Source organism: Eptatretus burgeri, chromosome 3, assembly GCF_056783735.1.
Source record: "Eptatretus burgeri isolate ZD-2024b chromosome 3, Ebu_testis_v1, whole genome shotgun sequence".
Classification (NCBI taxonomy): Eukaryota; Metazoa; Chordata; class Myxini; order Myxiniformes; family Myxinidae; genus Eptatretus; species Eptatretus burgeri.
The window spans coordinates 34522525-34545898 of NC_140963.1; the positions used below are offsets into that span (position 1 = coordinate 34522525).

General features: G+C 45.3%; 1 protein-coding gene across 9 annotated transcripts in view; it reads left to right on the plus strand.

The window, feature by feature from the left end:
* The window catches only part of XYLB (xylulokinase), a 123281-nt gene that overhangs the window by 12992 nt on the left and 86915 nt on the right, over positions 1-23374 (plus strand). For 8 of the 9 annotated variants that reach the window (XR_015056010.1, XR_015056011.1, XM_085872891.1 and 5 more), the window contains 4 exons: positions 5894-5963; positions 18496-18576; positions 19878-19964; positions 21536-21667. Coding sequence is in view for 7 of the 9 variants with exons in the window: in XM_085872891.1 (XP_085729017.1) it covers positions 5894-5963; positions 18496-18576; positions 19878-19964; positions 21536-21667 (370 nt within the window). In the remaining 2 variants the exon portion in view is untranslated. The remainder of the gene's footprint in view (positions 1-5893; positions 5964-18495; positions 18577-19877; positions 19965-21535; positions 21668-23374) is intronic. The other variant, XM_085872892.1, reaches the window with a different exon arrangement.

Genomic DNA, 23374 nt, shown 5'->3' on the forward strand with positions numbered 1-23374 from the left:
ACCTTATTCTAACTTCTGATATATTTATTTATTTTCCATAATTACAGGAGCTCTGCCTTTATATGCCTGGTGTTGGCTTAATGGTTAGGGTGGTGGGCTTGGGAATCGAGAGTCCTGAGTTCATATCCCGCTCAGCCGTTTAATTAATACCAGGTGGGGTTAATTCGGCCTGTCATCCTTCCGAGGTCGACAAAATGAGTGCCAGCATGCTGGTATACTGTGTCAGAGTGGCGACCCATCCAGGATTGTGCCCAATAGCCAAGGAGACTGCTTAAGCAGCACCAACGCTCTGCACCGACCACGGTCCCAATCTCCTACTCCTCTGCCTTTATCAGCTGACAAAATGACAATATTTGAATCCGCTTTGAGGGTACGGATGGCATCGACTTCGTTCGGAGTTAGAATTTGATGAGGTTTGTGCGAAGTGAGGAGAGAAGATACACATTGTCAGATGGCATGCTTCTTATCGTCTGTTGTTTCTATTTGTGAATTGATTATCTTTCTGTGAAGCACAAGTATTCTTTATTCTCCTTTTGTTCATGCTGAGTACACGGCTTGTTCTTCCAACCGCTTCATGATGTCTGTATTCAATGTACATTGGCAGGTTTCTTTCCTCTGTTGAATTATAACTTTGTATTTTTGTAACATCAAATGGCAATCTTGGATTAAAACTCGAACCATTCTGTTTGGCAATCTGTCTTCCGAATTCGATATTCACAGGTGGTTTGTATGAAAATTTTTTTGGTAGGACGTCCTCTGAAACAGTTATGAAGAAATGATAATTGTCCATATGTCGAGGCTTCATGCAAGGCAAATGTCTCCCACTGGCGAGCAGTACAACGCGCTTCATGCCCGAAATTATTGTGAATGGAAGAAAAGGTTTTCATCCCAGGCACCATACCTGAAGATAAAATAAAATCGATCACTGTGACAAAAGGTTTAAAAGTCTATCGTTTCAAGCTCTCACTTGAGCCCATCATTGGAGACAGGATTAAAGATCACATACGGTGCCATTTATCATTTGATGGAGCATCATCGGATACATTTGATGGAGCTCCAACAACAGTGATGTCTGCTGAACAATTTCTCCGAACGCTTAAAGACATCCAGCTTCAACCCGAAGAGGTGATGGTGTCATTCGACGTAACTTCATTGTTTACCTCAATCCCGCAAAAATTGACGAAGGAAACACTGGAAAGTTTATTGATTTCTTGTTACGTTGAAACGAACAAGGGCCTGAAGATTACACACCTCGTGGAGCTGCTTGCCTTTTGTCTGAAAACGTATTTTACATTCAGCGGAAAAGTTTACGAACAAATAAAAGGCATTGCCGATGGGATCACCAATATCAGGGATCTTAGCGGAAGCTGTACAGCAACGACTCGAATCAATGTTTGCTATCGACTGAAGTTGTGGGTGCGATATGTTGATGATACTGTTACGGTGCCGGTGCGTCGGCCCCGAGCCGACCGCTCTGATGGAGCCACAAGTCGAGTCGGCCCGACCGATTGCCCGGAATATAGATCGCCACCCGGATAACTCCGAGGTCGACGGGTCCTTGTGCAAAAACCGAAATGCGCCAATGGGCAGACCACGTGGGGTCGGGTCGATTGCCAATCTTCAATTTACCTAAATACCCACGTCATCCAACTACCGGGGTATTCCACCCTCGACTGAACTCGTACGGAACAAGCCGCTTAAGCGAGCCTGTCCCGTGCGCGATTCCGAGCAGCTTAATCGCCGAGAACCGTCGGTCCGAATGTCCCCCTTTTACGGCAAACCAACGGCTAACTACCAACACACGAAATGCTCAGTCAATGAAAGAATCAACGCGACGAGCTGAAAACATTTAGCAATTGGGGTATTTATTAATAATAATGGGGAACTAGGGAAGCACGTAAGAGCAGAACTATACCAACTATACGAAATGCAATGCAATCATTTACAGTACACAAAGCACTTAACAGTTTCCTACTTATTAGACGGGCCCACCGACACACGTACACACACACACACACACACACACACACACACACACACGAAATGGTGGCTGATGCCTTTAATAACGGACTCCAGCTCGGAGGAACAGATGAGCCGAAACCCAGAACCTATCTCGAACCTCTCCACCTCATGTGGTCTTCAAGCTGCTCAAACCCGGGCTCCAGCGAGAGCGAGCTGGATCCAATCGCCGTGAGCCGCGATCCTTCCCGAGCTCCAGCGAATCCTCTCGCACTTCCGAACACGTGCTGGTGAGACGAGGCACCGATCCTTCCCGTCGATGCGTCACTATCTCGAAGAACCATCTCCAAGATGAGGCCGATGAGTCGCACCAAGCGGAGAACAAAGAGCTCCACGAACCAAGAAGAGCCAGCCGAGCAACCAGCTCAACTCTCTTCCGATGAACAAAGCCTCTCTCAACACGAACCAAGAACTCTGAGCCGAGCAACCAGCTCAACTCTCTTCCGATTAACAAAGCAGACTCTCTTCGACGAACCAAGCCAGAGCCCAAAAAGTGAACCGAGCCAAGCAGAACGCGAAGGTCTGCTGAAAAGCCAAGCCGAAGCAAAAAGCTCTTCAAAAAGCCTCCAAAGCAGAAAGCTTACTAAAAGCCAAGCCAAAGCAGAAAGCCTTCCAAAAGCCTCCTCCCTAACCCAAGCCAAGCCAAAGCAGAAGCCGAAGCTCTACTGAAAGCTAGCCCGAACAAAGCAGAGTGTCCATCCGCCCCCTCCCCCGCTCCTGGCGTGACTCATGCCCTCGTGCTCCATCCCCCCCTCAACCACGGGTGGGAGGGAGTTGTTGACGTCATGAATCACGGGACGGGAGGGCTCTTCTTCCTCTTTGCAGAAGAAGGGGAGGGGCGTCTCCATTGTGTTATGATCGCTCCCTAACTATTAAATTGAATCACGCAGCGCACTTAATTGATTTCTGCCTATTAAACAATGGAAGGTGAGCTATCTCGGGAACAAGCACTTCTTGACATAACTGACTAAAGGAACCTGAATGTTGTGTGCAATCGAATTCCCAAATTCGGAACAATACTTTCGTCATCATACAAGGAGATATAATGAGCACTTTCAAAGAGCAACTCAACGCTGTCTTTCCCGACATCCAAATCACAATGGAAGAGGAAGCAGGTCAACGGCTGGCGTTCTTGGATGTTATGGTTTCCAGGCAATCCGGGAGCTGCAGATAACCAACCATATACAGGATGGCAACCAATGCCAACCACATTCTACGAGCTACATTATGGTGTTGACCCTCCTGTGGCTCATAAGCGAAATTGCCTGCGAACCCTTCTCCTAGGGGTCGAAACACACTGCAGTTATTCCTGAAGCCAAAAAAAGAAGAAAGGAACTTTCTCTGAAAGTTGTTCCATTCAAACGGTTACCCCAACAGTTTTGAGAACAAGTGTATGTGGAGGAAGGTAAACAGTGAGTCTACACAACCCAAACCAAACTTTTGGCGTGCCCTTCCATACGTGACTCACATATCAGAAGCTACCGCTCGCCTGTTAGTCCCGTTTTAAGTCAGCATCGCACATAGACCTGAGGCTACCATTAAACGCAGGATCATGCAACCGAAATACCGATTGAATCGGGAGGACAAATCATCTGTCATTTATGAAATAAGTTGCAGTAATTGCACAGCCCACTACATTGGAGAAACTTCAAAGAGACTCAAGACAAGGCGGCTGCACGAACACCAGTTAGCTGTACGTAGAAAGGATCTACTCTCCCAGGTCGCAATGCACAGCATTGGACAAGACTATCAATTTATGTTCACTGAGGCTGAGGTGATTGGCCAAGCGCACAAATGAACATCCAGACAGCTGCAAGCGGCTTGGTATTCGAATGGCAATTCAATCAATAGACATATCGATTTATACCCGGCGTATCAAGCATTCCGTCACCAGCTCAAACATCTGCAAACACACTGCACGTTCTAATTAACTCAAGCACTTTCACAGAATGTATCAAGGAAGTAATTAGTTAATTGATAAATTCACGTCAATCTAGGTATTATCATTCAGGATGATCAATCTCTCCATGTTATGTAGAAATGGCACCATTTTTGTTTTTTAATCCTGTCTTCGATGATGGGCTTGAGTGAAAGCTTGAAACATTAGACTTTTAAAACTTTCGTCCCAGTAATCGATTTTATTTTATCTTCAAAATCATATATATATATATATATATATATATATATATATATGTTTATATATATGTTTATATATATATATATATATATATATATATATATATATATATATATATATATATATATATATATGTATATATATATATATATATGTATATGTATATATGTATATATATATATATATATGTATATGTATATATGTATATATATATATATATATATATATATATATATATATATATATATATATATATATATATATATATATGTATATGTATATATATATATATATATATATATATATATATATATATATATATATGTATATGTATATATATATATATATATATATATATATATATATATATATATGTATGTATTGGACAAAAAAAAATGTAAACACCTTGTAACTAAATTTCCATGTGATACCGAAACCTCAGCAGTTCAATACCGCGGCCAATTTTCGACCTCAAACAGATTTCCCCCCAAGCTGCCAGATGAAACCGTCACAAGTGAGCAGGATTAGCCAAAGACCAAGTGTATTCATAGTGTGGTGTAACCAAGATCACGTATACACAAAGCAAGCAATCGCAACAAAAATTTAAAAACCCAATAATAATTAACCCCCACTGAATACATGCCCTCGAACAGTCCATAAAAGCAAAGGGCTCCCTAATAACCTTATCTTTAAGGCCTCAAACACACTTGTGTCGCCGCAAAGACAGCAGGGTTTTTGAGGCTCAAACCCATAAGTTGTGTAGCAGAAGAAATGTCCAGCTTCGTGTGTGGCAAGGAGGAGACATGGCTCCTTCTGGGCAGGTGTGACACCAGCAAGTGAGGCATGGCAGATTGGGTGGAGGCGGAGTGTCACCTAGCAGCTCTGCAGATTAGCGCACCCTCTTGGTGTTTGTCCTGGGCATCTCCTGCTTAAGTACCACTGCGTGCGCTTTTATCACGCCTGGCCTCCATCTCAAGCCGCGACGTACTTCGCCCCTCCCCACTCGCTCACTTTTGGGTGATGGCCCGACCCGAGGGCATGGCGAGCTCACATGACCCTTGACCCGGCTGAGCCATTGATGTCAAATGCCCGGCAGTCGAGGTCTCATTTCCCGCCTTGACTTAGGTCTGTAGGCATAGCGAACACTTCTAAAGCAGAAAGCTGCATAAAGCAACCATGAAAAGTTGTATATGGTAAGCCCTATGCTGTTTCAAACCCTACCTGGGTTCCTCTACAGCTGCAAAACATTCAGAAGTAGTAGATACATTAGATTCTGAATGATACACACCCGTTCAGCTGCCGGACCGGTTTCATCGCTGCTTGGTGTTATCAGCGACAGTGTAGACAAACGCACACCACCAAGGCTTCCAAACATGGCCCACCTGCAAAGTTAATAGCAGTCATGTCGCTAACCTGTAAATGGAGTGACCAACCAATCAGCTCTCACCAAATCAATTATCTCCAGGTAACTAGGATCTTTAGAATTAACCCTGCTGATCTTCTAGCCAAAGAAAGCTGCATAAAGCACCTAAGAAAAGCTTTTCATTGTGATTTCATAAACATTGTGCATTGTATGTATTCTTCCTCTGAAGATTGAAAATTTTCTAAACACCCCACCATTAACTTTTCACCCGAGCTCTACCTTTTCTATTTTTGTATCAATTAAGCTGTGCCTTATTTGAGATTTATTGTGGATTTTCTTTAATATATATATATATATATATTTTTTTTTTTCAGAACTGAAGGAGGAGTTCATGTCCATGAGGACAAGCTGACAGTGACTTCTCCAGTGCTAATGTGGCTTAAGGTAAATTTGGATAGAACTAATTATATTTTTCAAACTCTCCTTTATAGTCTGGATTAATTACTCTGGATGTAATGCAAATAGTTATCTATGCTAATAAATGTCAGAGTGTGTCAGTGTGTGTGTCTCCTCCACAACTCCAAAACCATGAAACCTAGCAGCCTGAAATGTTGCACGCATATTAAGGGTTCTCCTTGGAAATGTATGACTAAAAAATTGGGTGTTTGGGTTAATTAAAACACCCCTTTTGAAGATGATTAACGGCCTTATTTAATTACATCCTTTATCAGGTGCATCCTGGTTACCTCACTCTCCCTCGCTGGGATCTTATTTCGCCATTTTGTTTAGCCTGCTTAACAATGCCTTGAGTTGGAATAGGCTACAATGGTTAATGAACAATGAAGTGTTTATTTTCTTCACTTTCCTCACTCGTATCATTGAATGCCTGGTCATCATACCTACGAATCACTGGATATATTGCAATGCTTATAAACGCCCGGAGATGCCAGTGTTTGTGGCTTTATTTCATTTCCGCACATGCCATAACCTCGAGAATCTCTTAAACTAAACCGAATTACAAAATTTAAGCTCCACAAGTGAACTAAGCAGCAGTTCTGAGTGCTAAACAATAAAAATAGAAAAGTGTTCATTTATCCGTTTCGGATATGTTTGACATTGCCAAGCAAGCCGTTCTTTATCAACCTTTTTGTTGGAGTGCTTCCTTGAGTGCTTAAGCCACTTAGCTGCACTGTCCATTTGCACGACCACCTGCCTGTGTTGTGCCCAGCAGCATCGTGTGGCGTCAAGCCTGTTGGTCCTAATTAATGGTTGGATGGAAAGAAGGAAGGAATGGAGGGAAGGGATGGATGGGATGAAGGGATGGAAGGAAGGGAAGGATGGGTGGTGGGAAAGGATGGATGGAGGGAAGGGATGGCTGGGATAGAGGGATGGATGGGATGGGTGAGGGGATGGATGGGTCGATGGAAGGATCAAACCGATTCTTCCTCCCACCCTCCCCCCATTTCACCACCCCCTCACCGCTTCCTTGCTCTTCCCTCCTTCGCCCCTCTCTTCTCTCCCTTCTCTCTGTCGTTATCCCCTCTGTTCCTATCTCTCACTTCCCTCCTTTCCCTCCTCTCTCTTCCCCCTCCCACCGCTCTCTCTCTCCTCCTCTCTCCCCATCCCCCCTTTCTCGCGCTTCCCTCTTCCTCACTTTCCCACCCCTCTTTGCTCCTTCTCCTTGCTTTCTCTCCTCCCTCCTTAACCCACCGACGAATGCATACAAACATTAGGTCCTCAGACATTTATTTCCATAAATGCATGTCCAGGACAGACCCATTCCCATGGCTGGTGGGATTCTAACTTTGATACATTGGAGAAGGGTATCGAACTTTCTTGTGGGATGGCCTTTTCCTCTTTACGATACGTTCATGCATGCGAGAGATAGCCGTTAGCCCAACAGAGACTCACCTACCCCCTTTCCATCAGGACACATTGGCATGGAGGTGGACAATTTATTTACACCTTAGACTTACAGGACATTTGATTAAGCACACCGCGGGCTTTTCCTGAGCAGTTATTCTGATGGTCAAATACAGCTGTGGATCATTTACCTCACCCACCAATCTTTCATTGACGTTTGACGCCCACCTCTTTCGCCGACGTTAACGTCCACCTTTTTCCATCGACTTTTGACGCCCTGTTTGGCAGCTCTATAGATGCTGGCTGCCTCTTGTTCATGTCAGGCTGAACGAGGAAGGAATAATCGCGAGGTTGACAGTTGGTCACGTGCAACAATGTGCCAATAGGCAAGGTGGATTTGGCTGAAATCTGCTTGAGACTCCGCCCAGACTGGTCGCCTATAAAAAGGACGGGACGACCGTTTTCCTGACAGTTTTGTGACAGCTGGGTGATGGTTATTTTCAGCTCCAGTCAGTTGTTCCATTCAAATGGTTAGTGAGCTGGTGACACACAGATGGTTGGTGAGCTGGTGACAGACAGTCCGTTGGTGAGCCGGCGACAGACAGTCGACAGGTGAATTGGCGACAGCCTTACAGCCTTGCAGCTCTGACCGCTGGTGACAGTTGGTGACAGCTGGTTATATCTCCTCACAGTTCCTCAGCTTCTTACAGCTCCTTACAGCATATTACAGCTCCTTACAGCTGTCTGTTGGTTGCGGCTTCTTGTGGCTCCTGATGGTGGGTGACTGTTGCACCGTTCCTGCTGGTTCTGCTCGTACCTGATTATTGGCGTCCCTGCTTCCTGGAGGAGATGACGTGACGCCAATTGGTGTTTGAGCCTGTTTTCAGGTGGGTGCACGACGAGGCAGGGCGCTGGCAGTGGACCAAGGCATGCTCACACACTTTTGAGACATTCTATTTGACGTACGACAACTTATGCCTTGGTTAGCCGAGACCGGATTTCTTTCCCCCCTGAATGATCTGTTGGGTACCCTTGTCTCACGTTTAATTGTAAAGTAAGGCAAAGTGATAAGCATCTGCTCTTTGTCTGTTTTCTATCATTGTCTGTTTAATTCTTTATTTATTTGAAATTATTTTGATTGATTTGAATTTACCTATTTTCACCACAAGGACATAAAAAGTTCTTCTGTTTATTTATTTTTCTTTATAATAAATTCCTTGTTGACGTTTCAACCTGTCAATGCTTGTCTTTTCTTTCCATTGATCCAGCATTGTCCGAACCTAGATAGACTGCGAGGTAGTTGCCAAACTAATTAACCTGTCATAGTCTGCAAGCACCAGCGGTAAATGCTCGGCCGCCCTAATTAAGATCTAATCTCGATAAAATTGATGCATCGCTGAAGGCGCGTCCCCCGGTCAGGAAGCCACGTGACCTCTAGTTAAACGGCAAATTAGACGGTGGACACTGGAACGCATGGTTAACTGATTGGCGTTCGTGGTTGTAAAGCAACCCACCATACCATGAAGTTAATTGCGGGCGGTGGCGCCAGGTCCAGCTCTTCCGAGGAGTAACGAGGATTAACCCCTTCATAATACACTCGGTACCCGTGGCCATAACAATAGTAAATGTCAGTGTGAGTCAGTCAGTCAGTCATTCAGTGACTGTGTGTGTTCTCCATAACTCCAAAACCATGAACCTAGTGATCCCAAACTTTGCATGTATACTGAGGGAACTCGAAGGGAATACAACAATGAAAATTGGGTGTTTGGGTTAATTTGGACACCCCTTTTGAAGATAATTAACTCATTCTTATTCATGTCGCTGTCCCTCACTGGGGTCTTAATTTGCCATTTTTTTTGCCTACTCAACAATATCTTGATTTGGACCAGGCAGCAATGGTTTCTTCATGATAAAGAGCTCAAATTTTTTTTTTTCACTTTCCTCACTCATACAGTATCATCAAATGCCTCATCTTCATTCCTTCAAATCATTTATAAACGCTGGGAGTCGCCAGTGTTTGTGGGTTCGTTTCATTTCCCCACATACGATAACCTCTAGACTCTCTTAACCTGAACCTTTTTGTGATCTGCTTTCATTATCCACATAACACGTCGACAGAGAAACATATAAAAAAAAATGTACACATCTCACGTCGATGGACTGTGTTGGGCCTGTGGTGCCGTATGGTGCCGTGCAATGCCTTGGGTGGTGCCTCGCCTGCTGAAAATGTTATGCAATTTCATTTTTGATGACCGCTTTATTTAACCTTTTTGTGTGACCTGCTTTCATTAACCACCCGTCACTTCGACATCGATACATATAAAAATAACGTGCACATCTGACATCGACCAACTGTGTTGGGCCCGCGGTGCCGAGAAGTTAGAAGGTGCACAGAAGAGAAGGTGCACTGTCCCACTCCCAAACCGCGGGCCCTGTGTGTGTGTGTCAAGTGCCTTAGATGGTGCTTCGTCCGCTGAAAATGTTATGCAATTTAAATGTGAAAAAAAACAAATTTAACTGATGCTTTAATGGAGTCGGGTATGCCTGGAACGTATAATGTAAAGACTTACTGCTCGGTAAGCACATTACCTTCGTAGGGCCAGGATGGAGGTACAGACGTACAGTACTGTAGGTTTTAATTTTTAACCTCAGGAGCATATGGGTGGTCACGTTTTCCTTTGTCCTTGTGACTGTTTCTAAAGCAATAGCTTGTTTTGTATGAATCGAGTGTGCTTTAGAAAGGTTATTTGCTTTCTCTTTGTGAGTTTCAAAGCAAAATATATTTGATAACGCGATATCTGAGCCGTTTGCTGTATTATCATGTTTTCTAAATTACAGAGCCAAATTGTTTTTGCTACCCATCACATGATGATTGGCAGCTGTTTATAAAGAATAATGTTGATGCACATTTCCTTGAAATGTCTATAATGAAACCTTGTTTTAAAAATTCCTTCATTGAAATTCCCCCAAAACCAAGTTGAAAGATACTCGAGGTTTTTGGGTTGTATACAGTACGTACTTCAGTTGGTAATCGGCTTCCCCTCCACTCCCACCTCATGTTTATATGTGTACTGTACCGTCCACCGAACAGTGATGACTCCATCTACACCTCACTATCCGAAAACATGGACCATCTTCTATCTTCTCATCCAAACTCTCTCTTCCTCTTATGTGGCGACTTCAATTGTCATCACGCCAGTTGGCGAGGTGTGGGTACCTCTCTCACCTGCCATGGCACCTCAGCAAAAGCTTTCTGCGACTCATTGGGACTGACTCAATCGGTCAACTTCCCGACCCGGATCTCAACCAATGGTACTCCATCTCTTCTGGATCTGGTTTTGACAAATTTCCCTGACAATATCTGCTGCTCTTCCTTCGCTCCAATTGGTTCTTCTGACCACGTCCTTGTCAAAGTGGACATCTCTCTGGCTGTTATCAGAGAACCACCTCACCGCCGTCGAGTCTGGCATTTCACTCAAGCCGACTGGCAGGGTCTCCGAGCAGCCATCAAACTTACAGACTGGTCTCCTATCACTACTTTCTCAAACATCAACTCATCCTGGGAATTCTTCCAAAGAAACTTGCTCTCGCTCATGCACAGATTTATCCCCTCTCGTGTTCAGTTGTCTTACCCTTCCTCCCGCCCTTGGTTTACTGAAGCTTGTGGCGAGGCAGTTGTCCTGAAACAACTTGCCTTTGCCTCATGGAAAGCAAACCCAACTGAGGGCAATCTCAGTTCTTTCCACAAAGCTCGGAACAAGTGTGTATCTACCCTCAGGAGAGCCAGAAAACAACATCTTTCTCATCTCAAGTCTGAACTCTCAAACCTCTCTCCCTCCTCAAAATCCTGGTGGTGTTTAATCAAATCTGTTTCTGGTGTATGTTCCCCCTCCATCCCCTCCCTTACCTCAAATGGCCGCACTGCTGATTCCACACGTGATAAAGCTGAATGTCTAAACTCGGTGTTTGCAGCTAAATCTTGTGTCCTTAACCCATCACTATCTCTACCCACTTTACCCAGTCGCACCCAACTGTCCCTGGACTCTGTATCCTTTTCAACTGACAAGGTGGAGAGCTTGCTTTCAAACCTCGAGTCAGATTCTGCAACCGGTCCAGACGGCATCAGCCCACGTGTCCTCAAAGCCTGCTCTTCTGCTCTTGCTCACCCTCTCTCTGTTCTATTCACCCTCTCATTTGCCCAAGGTCATCTGCCATCTGCTTGGAAATCTGCTAACATCACTGCCCTGCATAAAAAAGGTGCAAAAACAGATCCCTATAACTACAGACCAATCAGCCTTCTCCCAATCATCAGCAAGGTGATGGAATCCATCATTGCTTCAGATATGAAATCCTTCCTCTTCTCCAATGGCTTGATTTCCAATCATCAATTTGGTTTCAGACCAGGTCACTCTACCCTGGATATGCTGCTTCTGCTCTCCCATCAATGGATGGAGGTCCTCAATGCCAGACAGGAAATCTGAGCCGTATCCCTGGACATATCACGTGCTTTTGACACAGTCTGGCACCCTGCACTACTCACCAAACTCTCTTCCCATGGTATTCAAGGCCATCTCCACTCATGGCTCGCAGACTTCCTCTCCTGTCGCAGTCAACGTGTGGCCCTAAATGGAGTTCTTTCATCCCCTCTTCCTGTGCAGGCTGGAGTTCCTCAAGGTAGCGTTCTGGGCCCTGTTCTTTTCTGGTTTTCATCAATGATCTCTCGGACTCTCTGGAAAATCCTCTATTTCTCTTTGCCGACGACTCCACCCTCTGCCGTACCATCTGTCATCCCTCAGACCGGCAAGCAGCAGCTTCTTCGCTCACTGCAGATCTGGATAAAATCACAAACTGGTCCAACACGTGGAACATGTCTTTCAATCCAGACAAATCTCACACTCTCACTATGTCTCTTCGAAAGGACCGTTTACAAAACCCCCCCATCCACTTCCTCAACAATCCTCTGGAAGAAGTCTTTTCTTTCAAGCTTCTAGGTCTCACTATCTGCCATGACCTTTCCTGGGAAAGTCACATTTCCAACCTCGCCTCAAAAGCCAGTCGCCGACTGGGAATCCTCCGTCGTGCTAAGTCCTTCCTCGGCCCTCTTGAGCTCCTGACCACTTACAAAGCTTTTGTCCGTAGCCTGATGGAGTACTGCTCTCCCCTCTGGGCTGGTGCTCCTGCCTCCCACCTTTCTCGGCTTAACGCTGTCGAAACCAGGGCATTTAAGATCATCGGCATCTCCCGCAATGAAGCTGAGTCTTTGGGCCTCTCACTCAATCACCGCAGGTTAGTCGGTGGTCTTTCTGTCTTCCACCGACTCCTCTCCAGCCTTGCCCCCCCTGCTCTCTCTGCGATTTGTCCCCACCACATTTCCACAGGGCGCTCAAGGTCCGCCAACAACCCCCTTCTGATAAAACTACCAAAATCACGAATCACTGCTCATCTTCACTCTTTCATTCCTCTTTTTTCCCGCCTTTGGAATAAACTTCCTCACTCTATTCTTTCCCATTCTTCCCTCCAGGCTTTCAAAACAGCTGTTCACCACCACCTCTTATCTTCCCCCATCCAAATCCTCGATCTTTTCTACCCCCGATAATCCACCCAAGCCCACTTCCTTCATTTCTCCTGTTTTCCTTCCTGAAAGTCCCTGAAATGTCCATCTTCTCTTCGCCATGTTCCCCGTCCCATCCCCATCCCTCTCCCTTCCACAGTTCACCTAATGTGTCTGTTCCCCACTGTTTTGTCCCTTCCACTCCCGCCCCTCTTGTCTCATGCCTCCTTGCTGTGAGTTGTGTGTTTGCTCTCATACGAGCCTCGACCAAGGTATACAAAAAAAAAAAAAAAAAAAAAATCGCACTGACTCCAATCAGTCTATGCCGATTCCTAAAAAAAAGTTGCTGATATCGGCCAAGTGTGTGTGTGTGTGTGTGTGTGTGTGTGTGTGTGTGTGTGTGTGTGTGTGTGTGTGTGTGTGTGTGTGTGTGTGTGTGTGTGTGTGTGTGTGTGTGTGTGTGTGTGTGTGTGTGTGTGTGTGTGTGTGTGTGTGTGTTGCCCAGAAAGCAAAACATTCTCTGCTAACTCCTCTCCCCCTGCTTCTCTCTCTGTCCCATCCATGCTTTGCCCCTCCGAATACAGTACAGCACTCTCTCTCCCTCTCTATCTTTCTTTCCCCAACCTCCCTCCTCGCACCCCCTCCCTGCCGGAGTGCATAGCGACATGTGGTGTGGTGTCGCTGTCCTCTCTCTTCCTCCCCTTCCTCTCTCTCTCTCTCTCTCTCTCTCTCTCTCTCTCTCTCTCTCTCTCTCTCTCTCTCTCTCTCTCTCTCTCTCTCTCTCTCTCTCTCTCTCTCTCTCTCTCTCTCCCTCCTCCTCATCCGCATCCTCCCCTTTGTTAAGGGGACTGTTAGGGACTGAGCGTTTAATTTTAAATTTAAAACAACTTCCCCAGAGTGTAGCAAGTGCGAATCAGATTTGGAGTGAGCCGAGTGGAGGAGTGCAAAGGTCGTTGCATGGGTAAGCATGCATGCAGACAGGCCTTTGTCAAGTAGATAGTGTGGGTTTTAAATGCTCTCGCCCAGTTTTATACAGAACCCGGAGGTTAAAAAGAAAATGTTGCTGTTTAGTTGTGTTTTGTCATCCTTTCTTTCCCTTTCCCTCACGCTGCCTTCCCTTTCCCGCCGTAAAACCGCCCTCACTTCCCCTGATGCTGCCTTCCCTTCCCTCCCCTCATGCTTCCTTCTCTTCCCTCTCTTCAAGCTAACTTCCCTTCCCTTCCCCTCACACCGCATTCTATTCCCCTCATGCTGCCTTTTCTTCCCCCCTCCCCTCATGCTACCTTTCCTTCTCTTCCCCTCATGCTGCCTTTCCCTCCGCTCATGCTTTCCCTTTATTTCCCCTCACGCTGCCTTCCCTTCCTCTCACGCCGCTTTCCCTTCCTCTCACGCCGCTTTCCCTTCCTCTCACGCCGCTTTCCCTTCCTCTCACGCCGCTTTCCCTTCCTCTCACGCCGCTTTCCCTTCCTCTCACGCCGCTTTCCCTTCCTCTCACGCCGCTTTCCCTTCCTCTCACGCCGCTTTCCCTTCCTCTCACGCCGCTTTCCCTTCCTCTCACGCCGCTTTCCCTTCCTCTCACGCCGCTTTCCCTTCCTCTCACGCCGCTTTCCCTTCCTCTCACGCCGCTTTCCCTTCCTCTCACGCCGCTTTCCCTTCCTCTCACGCCGCTTTCCCTTCCTCTCACGCCGCTTTCCCTTCCTCTCACGCCGCTTTCCCTTCCTCTCACGCCGCTTTCCCTTCCTCTCACGCCGCCTTCCCTTCCCCTCATGCTGCCTTCCCTCCCCCTCCCCTCATACTTACATCTTTCCAAATCCCTTCCCCTCTCTACACCCCCCCCCGCAATAACATCTCCGGTCAGTCTCTGCGTGCTGTATTAATGTGCTATTTTAACGTACCCCATTTTGTTCAATCCTGCGCTACCCCCCTCCCCCACTCTGCACAGTCCCACTCCCAAACCAAAGTCAAGATCGCTTCCCCCCATTTCCTTCTCAAGTTCCCCTACCAAATGCAACTCCAGAGTCCATTCCCCTCACACTTACCTCCTCCCAAACCCCCTCTCCCTCCCTATTTCAGCCTGCCTCTCTCCCCCATCCTCCTCGCTGCCACCCCCTCCCATTGTGTACAGCTACGTTTGGTGAGGCGTCGCTTCCCCCCCTCCTCGCTCTTCCCCCTTCTTCACTCCCCCACCCATCTTTGCTCGCCTCTCTCCTTTATTTCCTTCCCCTCCCTCTTCTCTCTCCCTCCCTCTCTTCCCCACCCACCCCCCCTTAATATTCCCCTCAGTGAAGGATCAAAGGGACGAAAATTTTTGAGGGTCATCTCGGGCTAAATTGGATGTGGGGGGGGGTGGGGAATTGATGTCATCGGTCATGTGGTTCAGCAGCCAGATTTTCTTAACATAAAAGCCTTCGAATATCTTCCTCGAAAAGGCTGAACAGATCGAAGCAAAACTTTGCAGTTATGATCGCCTTTCCATGAAAAACAAAAAGTTCTCCACCTCTGATATTGTTACGGCTGTGGAAATTCGCATTACACCATAAAGGGCCCTCAGGTGAGATATATATTCATAGGTACATGTGTAGTTAGTCCAAACCCGTTGTATAGAGGGAATTTATGTGATCCATTCGGGCTGCGATCCTCCAGTTAGCCATTTTTCTGTTCTATCTTTTATTTCAAACAGAGCATCTCAACAACCACGCCATCCCCATCACAGCGCCAATCACACTGCAACCACGTCACCTCCACCATCTACGCTACTACATCTTCGCCACTACGTTCGCTTCCGAACGGCAAACAAAGGCGCCAAAGAGGGAACTGCGAGGATGCGCAGGTTTCCCCGCCTGTTTCTCCCGTTTGACTTCCCCGCGCTTTGGAGTGGAGGAGGGGGGATGCAGGTCAAAGGTCAGAGGTCATGTGAAGGAGGGATCTCATTTGGGGGGAATAATTCTCTGGCCTAGAGCCAAAAACTGACACCCACGGCCCCTGCAAGGGGCGGGGTGGAGAGAAAGCGTGAGGGAGCGCCTTTTTCGGGAACCCTCTCAAAGGAAGGTGGAACCGAGAACGGGGCGGGGCGAAGTGCAGAGCCCCGCGCTATAAAAGACAGACACGGGCGGGGCGCTCTTAACCCTCTTCCTCTTGGGCCGCTTCCTCTTCCGCCTCTTCCTCTTCGTCTTGGCTGGTGGTCTGGTTGGTCTTCGGTTGGTTTTTGTCGAGAGTTGGTCTTCGAGGTCCTGCGCCCGCGGCTTGGCGAGCAGCCCTGTCACGAAGGCGCGGACGGGAGACGCTGCAGCGCCAGTAGTGAGGTGGACCTGCGCGTCTGGACGGGGAGTGCCGGAGAGGGTTCGCCGGCCGCGAGAGAGGTCGGGGCCAGGCGCGACCACGGTGACGGTCGCGGGAGAGGGACTCACCAGCCATAAAAGGGAAGTCGCGACTTCTTTCTTTCTTTTCTTTGGGGTTTTTGTGTAAATGTCTGTTGGTGGCGCCAGTCTGGCTCAAGTAGTATTGTTTTAAGTGTTGCCGTGTGTACGTGTATAGTCAGTAGTAGCTCTGCATTTGCTTTTGTTGCATGACTGTTTTAACTGTTTTATGTGCATTTTTGACTGTATGGCTGTATATACGTGCTTGTGTGTGTGTGTGTGTGTGTGTGTGTGTGTGTGTGTGTGTGTGTGTGTGTGTGTGTGTGTGTGTGTGTGTGTGTGTGTGTGTGTGTGTGTGTGTGTGTGTGTGTGTGTGTGTGTGTGTGTGTGAATAAAACGCTTGCTTGTTGACTGTTCCCGCTCTGCTTCGTCTCTTTTCCTTTTTATTGACCCTCCATCTTGCATCACGTAAGGGGTTCGTAGTGGGTGCAACATCCCGGTAATTAATCGGAACCGTCAAGGCCGACGATAACACCGCTCGGTTATCACTGTAGCACGGAACGGACCGCTTAAGCGGTTGGTGTCCGGAGTCGGCCTATGGCGTGGTACGATTGCCCGGTCGACCATTTGCGCAGGTACTTAGGTAGATCGAATTTGGCGAGCAACCCTATCCTGCGCGGGTGGGCAATTGGCACGATCGTGGTGAGGTTAAACCCCCACCTGTGACTAGCTCCGGGCGTTGTTCCGAAAGGGTCACGACTGAATTGTCCGTCCGGTGGGCGACGTGCCGCGATTCGAGTTACGTGGCCGTCCGCACGCCGGCAGGCGCGAATTCGCAACAATATCATAGGTCACATGGTTTGACAGCTGTGATTTTTTTTTTTTGAAGAATAAACGTATAAAAACTTCTTCTCCAGAACGGCCTGACAGATCAAGGTGAAACTTCACCCACATGATCCTCAAGCCTTGGGGATACCAGGGTGTTCACGAATAATTAATAGGTCACATGATCTGACAGTCATATTGGATTGAACGAAAATCTTAAAAAAATTTATTTCTCTTGAACCGCTTCATCAATCGTTGTGAAATGTCACAGTTATGATCGAGCAGTGATGCGGAATATATATTTATCTTGCCAAAACGAAGTTTTTGCACGATATGTTACTCAGCTTGTATGTTTTTATTTTTTTAATTTTTTTATTTATTTTTTGTTTGTCTGTAATCACGTATAAAAAATTCTGCAGAGCACAGTTATCATTGGAAATTTTTGTAACTTTGCATATCAGAGGCCTATAGAGGTCCCTTTCAGAGCACAAAATTTTGAAGGTCAAGGTCACTTTGTCACAAATCAGGGGAGTCGTCGAAACCCTTATTTTTTGAGTAATTTTGATCGGATCGTCTTCAAACTTCATGGGAATATAGTTCATGGTCTGGCGCTCAGCTGATTAATTTTTGGTGGCGATTGGCCTTGACCTTGATGGTTAGCGCCTCAGGTCAAACATATTTGACCCCATGGTAAAATTTTCAAGTTTTAGGAACCATATCGTGTAGTACCTCAAAATGAACACCTCGATGAGTGCTTTCTAGATATGTCAAGCTTGAGACATTATGACGTCATTTGGTGACGTTATGAGGCAAACGCATATTTTTCATGGTTACTCTACAACGATTCTCATCGGAATCTCTCGTAGGCAGATATTCCTCAAGGAGTTGCTCCTGGTGGATAGCAGCTCTGTGCACCTCAGTGTGACCTTAAAGAAGTCACACGTGGTCACTTTTTGGCAAGATACGGGTCACCCTGCGGGTGACATTGGTTTATTTTAAATTTCAATCTGATTGGACGCATGGTCTGGCAGCCAGAATTATTTAATAATTTGAATCTGGGTTCAGGGATTTATATCAAACTTGGTACAAGTATGTATAATGATATAATAATGTGGACAGAGGCATATCTGGCATTCTCACGATGTCGAAGTGTCTTTCTAGTTTGTCGTAAGTTATAAGATTAGAATTTTTCCATTAATGTTGCTCTTTTTTGGGGGAATACCTATCATTCATGCATATCAGTGGCCTTGACCATTTCCCTCTCACTTTGCATCACTCATCAAGTAAGGTCATTTTTGTTGCTACCACCATTGTAAACAAAAAAACATCTTTGTAGGTTCTGTTTGAAGTTGCAATGTCTTTCTTCTTTCTGTTTGTTCAGGCATTGGATTTGGCATTGCATCATCTGAAGAATTCGGGGAGAGACCTTTCTAAAATACAGGCCATCTCAGGCAGTGCACAAGTAAGCAATTCACAAAATGCAAGTCACAGATACTTTTAAAGACGTGGTTCTTTTATTGTTTGTATTAAAATAAATAAATGATGGTAATAATAGTATGTTGGGAAATTAGGATTTTGTTCCAAACCGATTGTTTAACAAAGCTTGTGTCCTGGCATTTCTGTGCTGACAAACAACAACCTCCAAGCAGGACGTTTTACATCAGAAAATGAAACCTATCTGCTCTAAACTCATGTAAATGATGCACATTCCGATTCCCCATGACTAGTATTTGGTTAATTTATGTACAGTAATTGTAAACACTTTCTTCATGCAGGATAATGCTCAAGTTCCTTGAACAAGCGGGTTGTTTGATTACCTGCAACCAAAATTGTCGCCAAATTTGAGGGCACATAGACATCACCATCTTTTTATAGTTTATAACACAATCCTTACTCTTGTTTTGACATTTTATTCCTCATACAGGAATATCTGCTTGTTCAAGCCTGGTGTTGGCTTAGTGGTTAGGGTGGCGGCTTGGGATCCTAGGGTCCTGAGTTCAAGCCTCGTTGGCCACTGAATTAAAAAATACACCAGGAGGTTGACTCACCCTGTCATCCTTCCGAGGTCGGCAAAATGAGCACCAGTGTACTGGTAAGGGCAACACTGCATCAGCGGCATAGCCGCGTCCCAACCAAATGATGCAACCAGCAGCCACAGGCTGCACTCGATAGAGAGAGATCTGCTTGTTTCGCTGAAATTTGGTTGGAAAACAAATGACTGATTTACCTCATTTGATACCTTTCTTGTTCATTAATTTCATCCATGTACCATGCTCTACACAGAGCCTCGGTTCTGGCGTAGCAGTTTCTTTTGGCAAGCGTTACAATCCGATGCAGGATACTTAACTGAAGATGCAGGAATTAAGAATTTGGAGGAAAAGAAGGACACTGTGAGATCTGTAACATCCACTAACTAATGCAAGTAGACGAGACACCCAGTTTAAAGTCCATCCGAGGTACCACACACACACACACACACACACACACACACACACACACACACACACACACACACACACACACACACACACACACACACACACACACACACACACACACACACACACACACACACACACACACACACACACACACACACTGATGAATCCCCCTGCCTGTGAAACACCAGGATGACAGTTTATATCTGTGTCAAAATTCAAACCCAGAGTGCGCATAAAACTAAAACTAAGCTATCCTGCCGGTCCCTCTTTGTTGGCTAACTTTTTTTGTCCCTACTCCCCTTTTGCACCAAAACTCCCCCAGCAACATGGCAGTGTATACTGGAAGCATGGAGCTCGATATTTGCTTAAAAATATGAAAGGCAGTCTTCTTTTTCATCAAGCATTGCAGGCAAGAAACGGGATTATCTGGGAAGGTAATATTTTGAATCAAATCACATTGTGAATGACTTGCTGTGTAAATTAGAGAATATTTGATGAAAGTGCCCAACATAGTATGCACTCAGGTGCACATAAACTGGCAAAAAGGACCATAAACTTTTTCAACATTTCTACGAAGCTTTGTAAGAATATACTATTTGGCTGACTGACCCCTGGAATTCCTCCTCTCCCCCCCCCCCTCCCCAAGAGTGTGAGGTTGTGGGTACTAAAACATCTTGTGATGCTCTGTTGTGGAATATGAAGACTACATTGATGACAATACAGATGTGATAGAAGTTTTCTTGATCCTTTGGAGCATGTCATAAAGAAGTTATAATGACGAAATATTTTTGCCCAATCTGCACACGTCACGGGGGTCAGTACCACCCAACAGAACTAATAAAAGCCGGGACACTCCACTAGCGAGACTGGCTGATTGTCATCTCCCTGTCTCTGCATGCTCTTCCTGGTTCAGCTAGTCTTGTCTATCTTCTGCTCGTCTACCTGCTGCCGGATTCATGGTTTGTAGAGCGAGGGAATACGTGTTGAGACTGGGCACACAATATGCAATGTACAGGTTCCTCGACGTCTCTGTCTCTCTCTCTCTCTCTCTCTCTCTCTCTCTCTCTCTCTCTCTCTCTCTCTCTCTCTCTCTCTCTCTCTCTCTCTCTCTCTCTCTCTGTGTCTCTCTCTCTCTCTCTCTCTCTCTCTCTCTCTCTCTCTCTGTCTCTCTGTCTCTCTGTCTCTCTGTCTCTCTGTCTCTCTGTCTCTCTGTCTCTCTGTCTCTCTGTCTCTCTGTCTCTCTGTCTCTCTGTCTCTCTGTCTCTCTCTCTCATAATCATTTACTGCATGGGTGGTTGTGTTCCTCTCCTTCTTCCCCAGCCCCATTTATTAATATATTCCATTTGTAATTGAGAGTTTGTGTGGTCATTGGTCAACGGAACACCAAAGCCCGTAGATAATTGGAATAAACCCATTAAGTCAGGCTGTTTGGGATCCACACAATTAAGTCACTATAAAAAGTGAATCGCCTGTCACGGTTTGCTCGGCCACTAATGACAGGCTGATTCACAATGGTCATGCGTTTGAAACAGATTAGTGCGCTAATAAATGGATGGATGCAGAATCCTCTCCCTTCCCCACGTGGCATGCGCATCAGTCATTGAAGACCCGGGATCGTTACATTACCTTGCCACAACTCCATCAGACTAAAGTAGGCAGATGTCAGTCCAGTGTCTTCCTATCATTTTCACAAGGGTGAAAGATCAATATTTGGTTAAAAATTAAGAGATTTAGCCTGTTGAGTCTTTATATTTAAACCAATCCAGACAAGACTGTGTAAAGAAATACCTTGCCAGAGCCACTTCAGACTGAAGCAGGTACAGGTCTTCATTTTGATTTTACAGGGATAAAAGTGGATGGTGGGGTGGGAGATTTATTGCGTTCACTTGCGAATGTTTGTGATTCTAGTGTTTGGTATATTTTCCTTTATTTAATTTTGCTGTGATTATTTTACTACATTGATTATTATTATTATCTTAGCAGGACTGTTTCTCAGTGCTTGATTCACCTGTCTGGATGGATTCCAGCACCACTGCAGAATGTCGTAGCTTGGAAGCTGCGGTTGGAGGTGCACAGAAGATGGCATCCCTCACTGGTTCTCGTGCATACGAGGTGACTAAGAATATGCGACAAGTCCTGGGCAATGGGTGGTGATTAAAATAACAACAATGCAAGACAAAAAACAATTATGTTGTTTAAATTTGGCAAAAAGAAAAACAACTAAAAACATGGAGAAAAGACATAAAATGTCATAGCCCTCGTTTTTTTAGTAATATTAGTGTACGGAGTAAAGGGTTGGCCCATATTTATTTAAAACTAAAATGGCTGCCAGTCTACAAGTCTGCCATCTTTGATCAGATCGCAAAATATAGTGAGTTGCACGTGTATGCCACCCCGTACTGTGTTTGTGGCAAGTTTGAATAATATTGGACGATGCCTGTCTGATAAATGGTTGGGGACACATTTAAGTAACAAAATGGCCACCAGTCGGCCATCTCGGATCTGATCTCGAACAAAAATGACATGCATATGTAAGCCTCATTCATTCTGTGTGTGCCAAGTTTGATCAACATCGGTAAATGCATGGCCGAGAAATGCTTGAGGACGTGTTCAACATAGGTTGTTTTTTCCAACTAAAATGGCCGCCAGTCGGCCATCTTTGATCGCATCGCGAAACAAAGTGATGTGCTTATGTATACGCTCATGTGTTGTCTTTGTGCCAAGTACAAATAAAATGGGTCCAATCATGTCCGAAATATGGTTGCGGACATATGCACGCACACGAAAATCGAGACCAAATCCATAAACCCCCGTTCTGGACTAATCCAACAGGGGCTAAAAATATAAATAACATAAATGTAACTTTATTTCACCACAATAATAAAAGTCATAAATTGTATAATTTGTCAAAAAAGTATGGGTCAGGAAAATTTTTCTTTTTACATGGAGAAATTTTATTATTCTCAATCTGTGCTGTTTCGCTCTCTCTTGAGCTTTAGTATCAGAATTTTGTAAACCTTTTCTTTTTTTAAATTGTAGATTATTTAAAAAGTGTACTCGGCAATTAGCAGAGCAGCTTATTGATGGCATCCTGTGTTATTTTAATAGTGATTGTCCTCGTCCAATCCCGAAGGGATAGTTCCTATTTGTCCTTCGTACAGTGTGTTTATCTGTCAGTGAGTGTGTGTGGCCGCATGGCCGCATTATTATTGATTGTTCATTCTCACATTTAATTTTATATAATCAAGATACCCCGCTGAGGTTCTGCATTGTTAAATGCTGAGTCTTGTTACCCTCACCAGAAGGTATTGCATTTCAGTCCGTTTGTTTGTGTGTCTGTCATAATGTGCTAATGTTGGCCACAAATGTCACCTAGTGGCAGCTCGTGTTACAAATTATCTTTTTTCAACCGAGTACCTCTATAAAGTATGTACAACTAGAAGGTGAGTACATCTATAAAGTATGTGCTATTATAAACATGTTTTTTTTTTCTATAAAGTACATACTTCTTTTTTTTTAATGAGATTTCACCAACCACAAAGCCAAAGGCCACTCAAGGTGAGGGTACTAATGGAACATGAGTACGTCTATAAAATGCATATGATTGGAACTGGAATCTATACAATAAAACCAAAAATGTCTGTCCGCTGTATGAACATAAAACTATGTTGTCAGTGCATCGTCCACACGTCACACAATGACAAACACACCAGCACACAAACACCACACCTTTGTACAAGAAAATGCCTCCAAACTCATTGGGTGGCACCTCACAATGCAGCAAGACAGGGACCCAAAACACTGCCAACGCAACCAAGG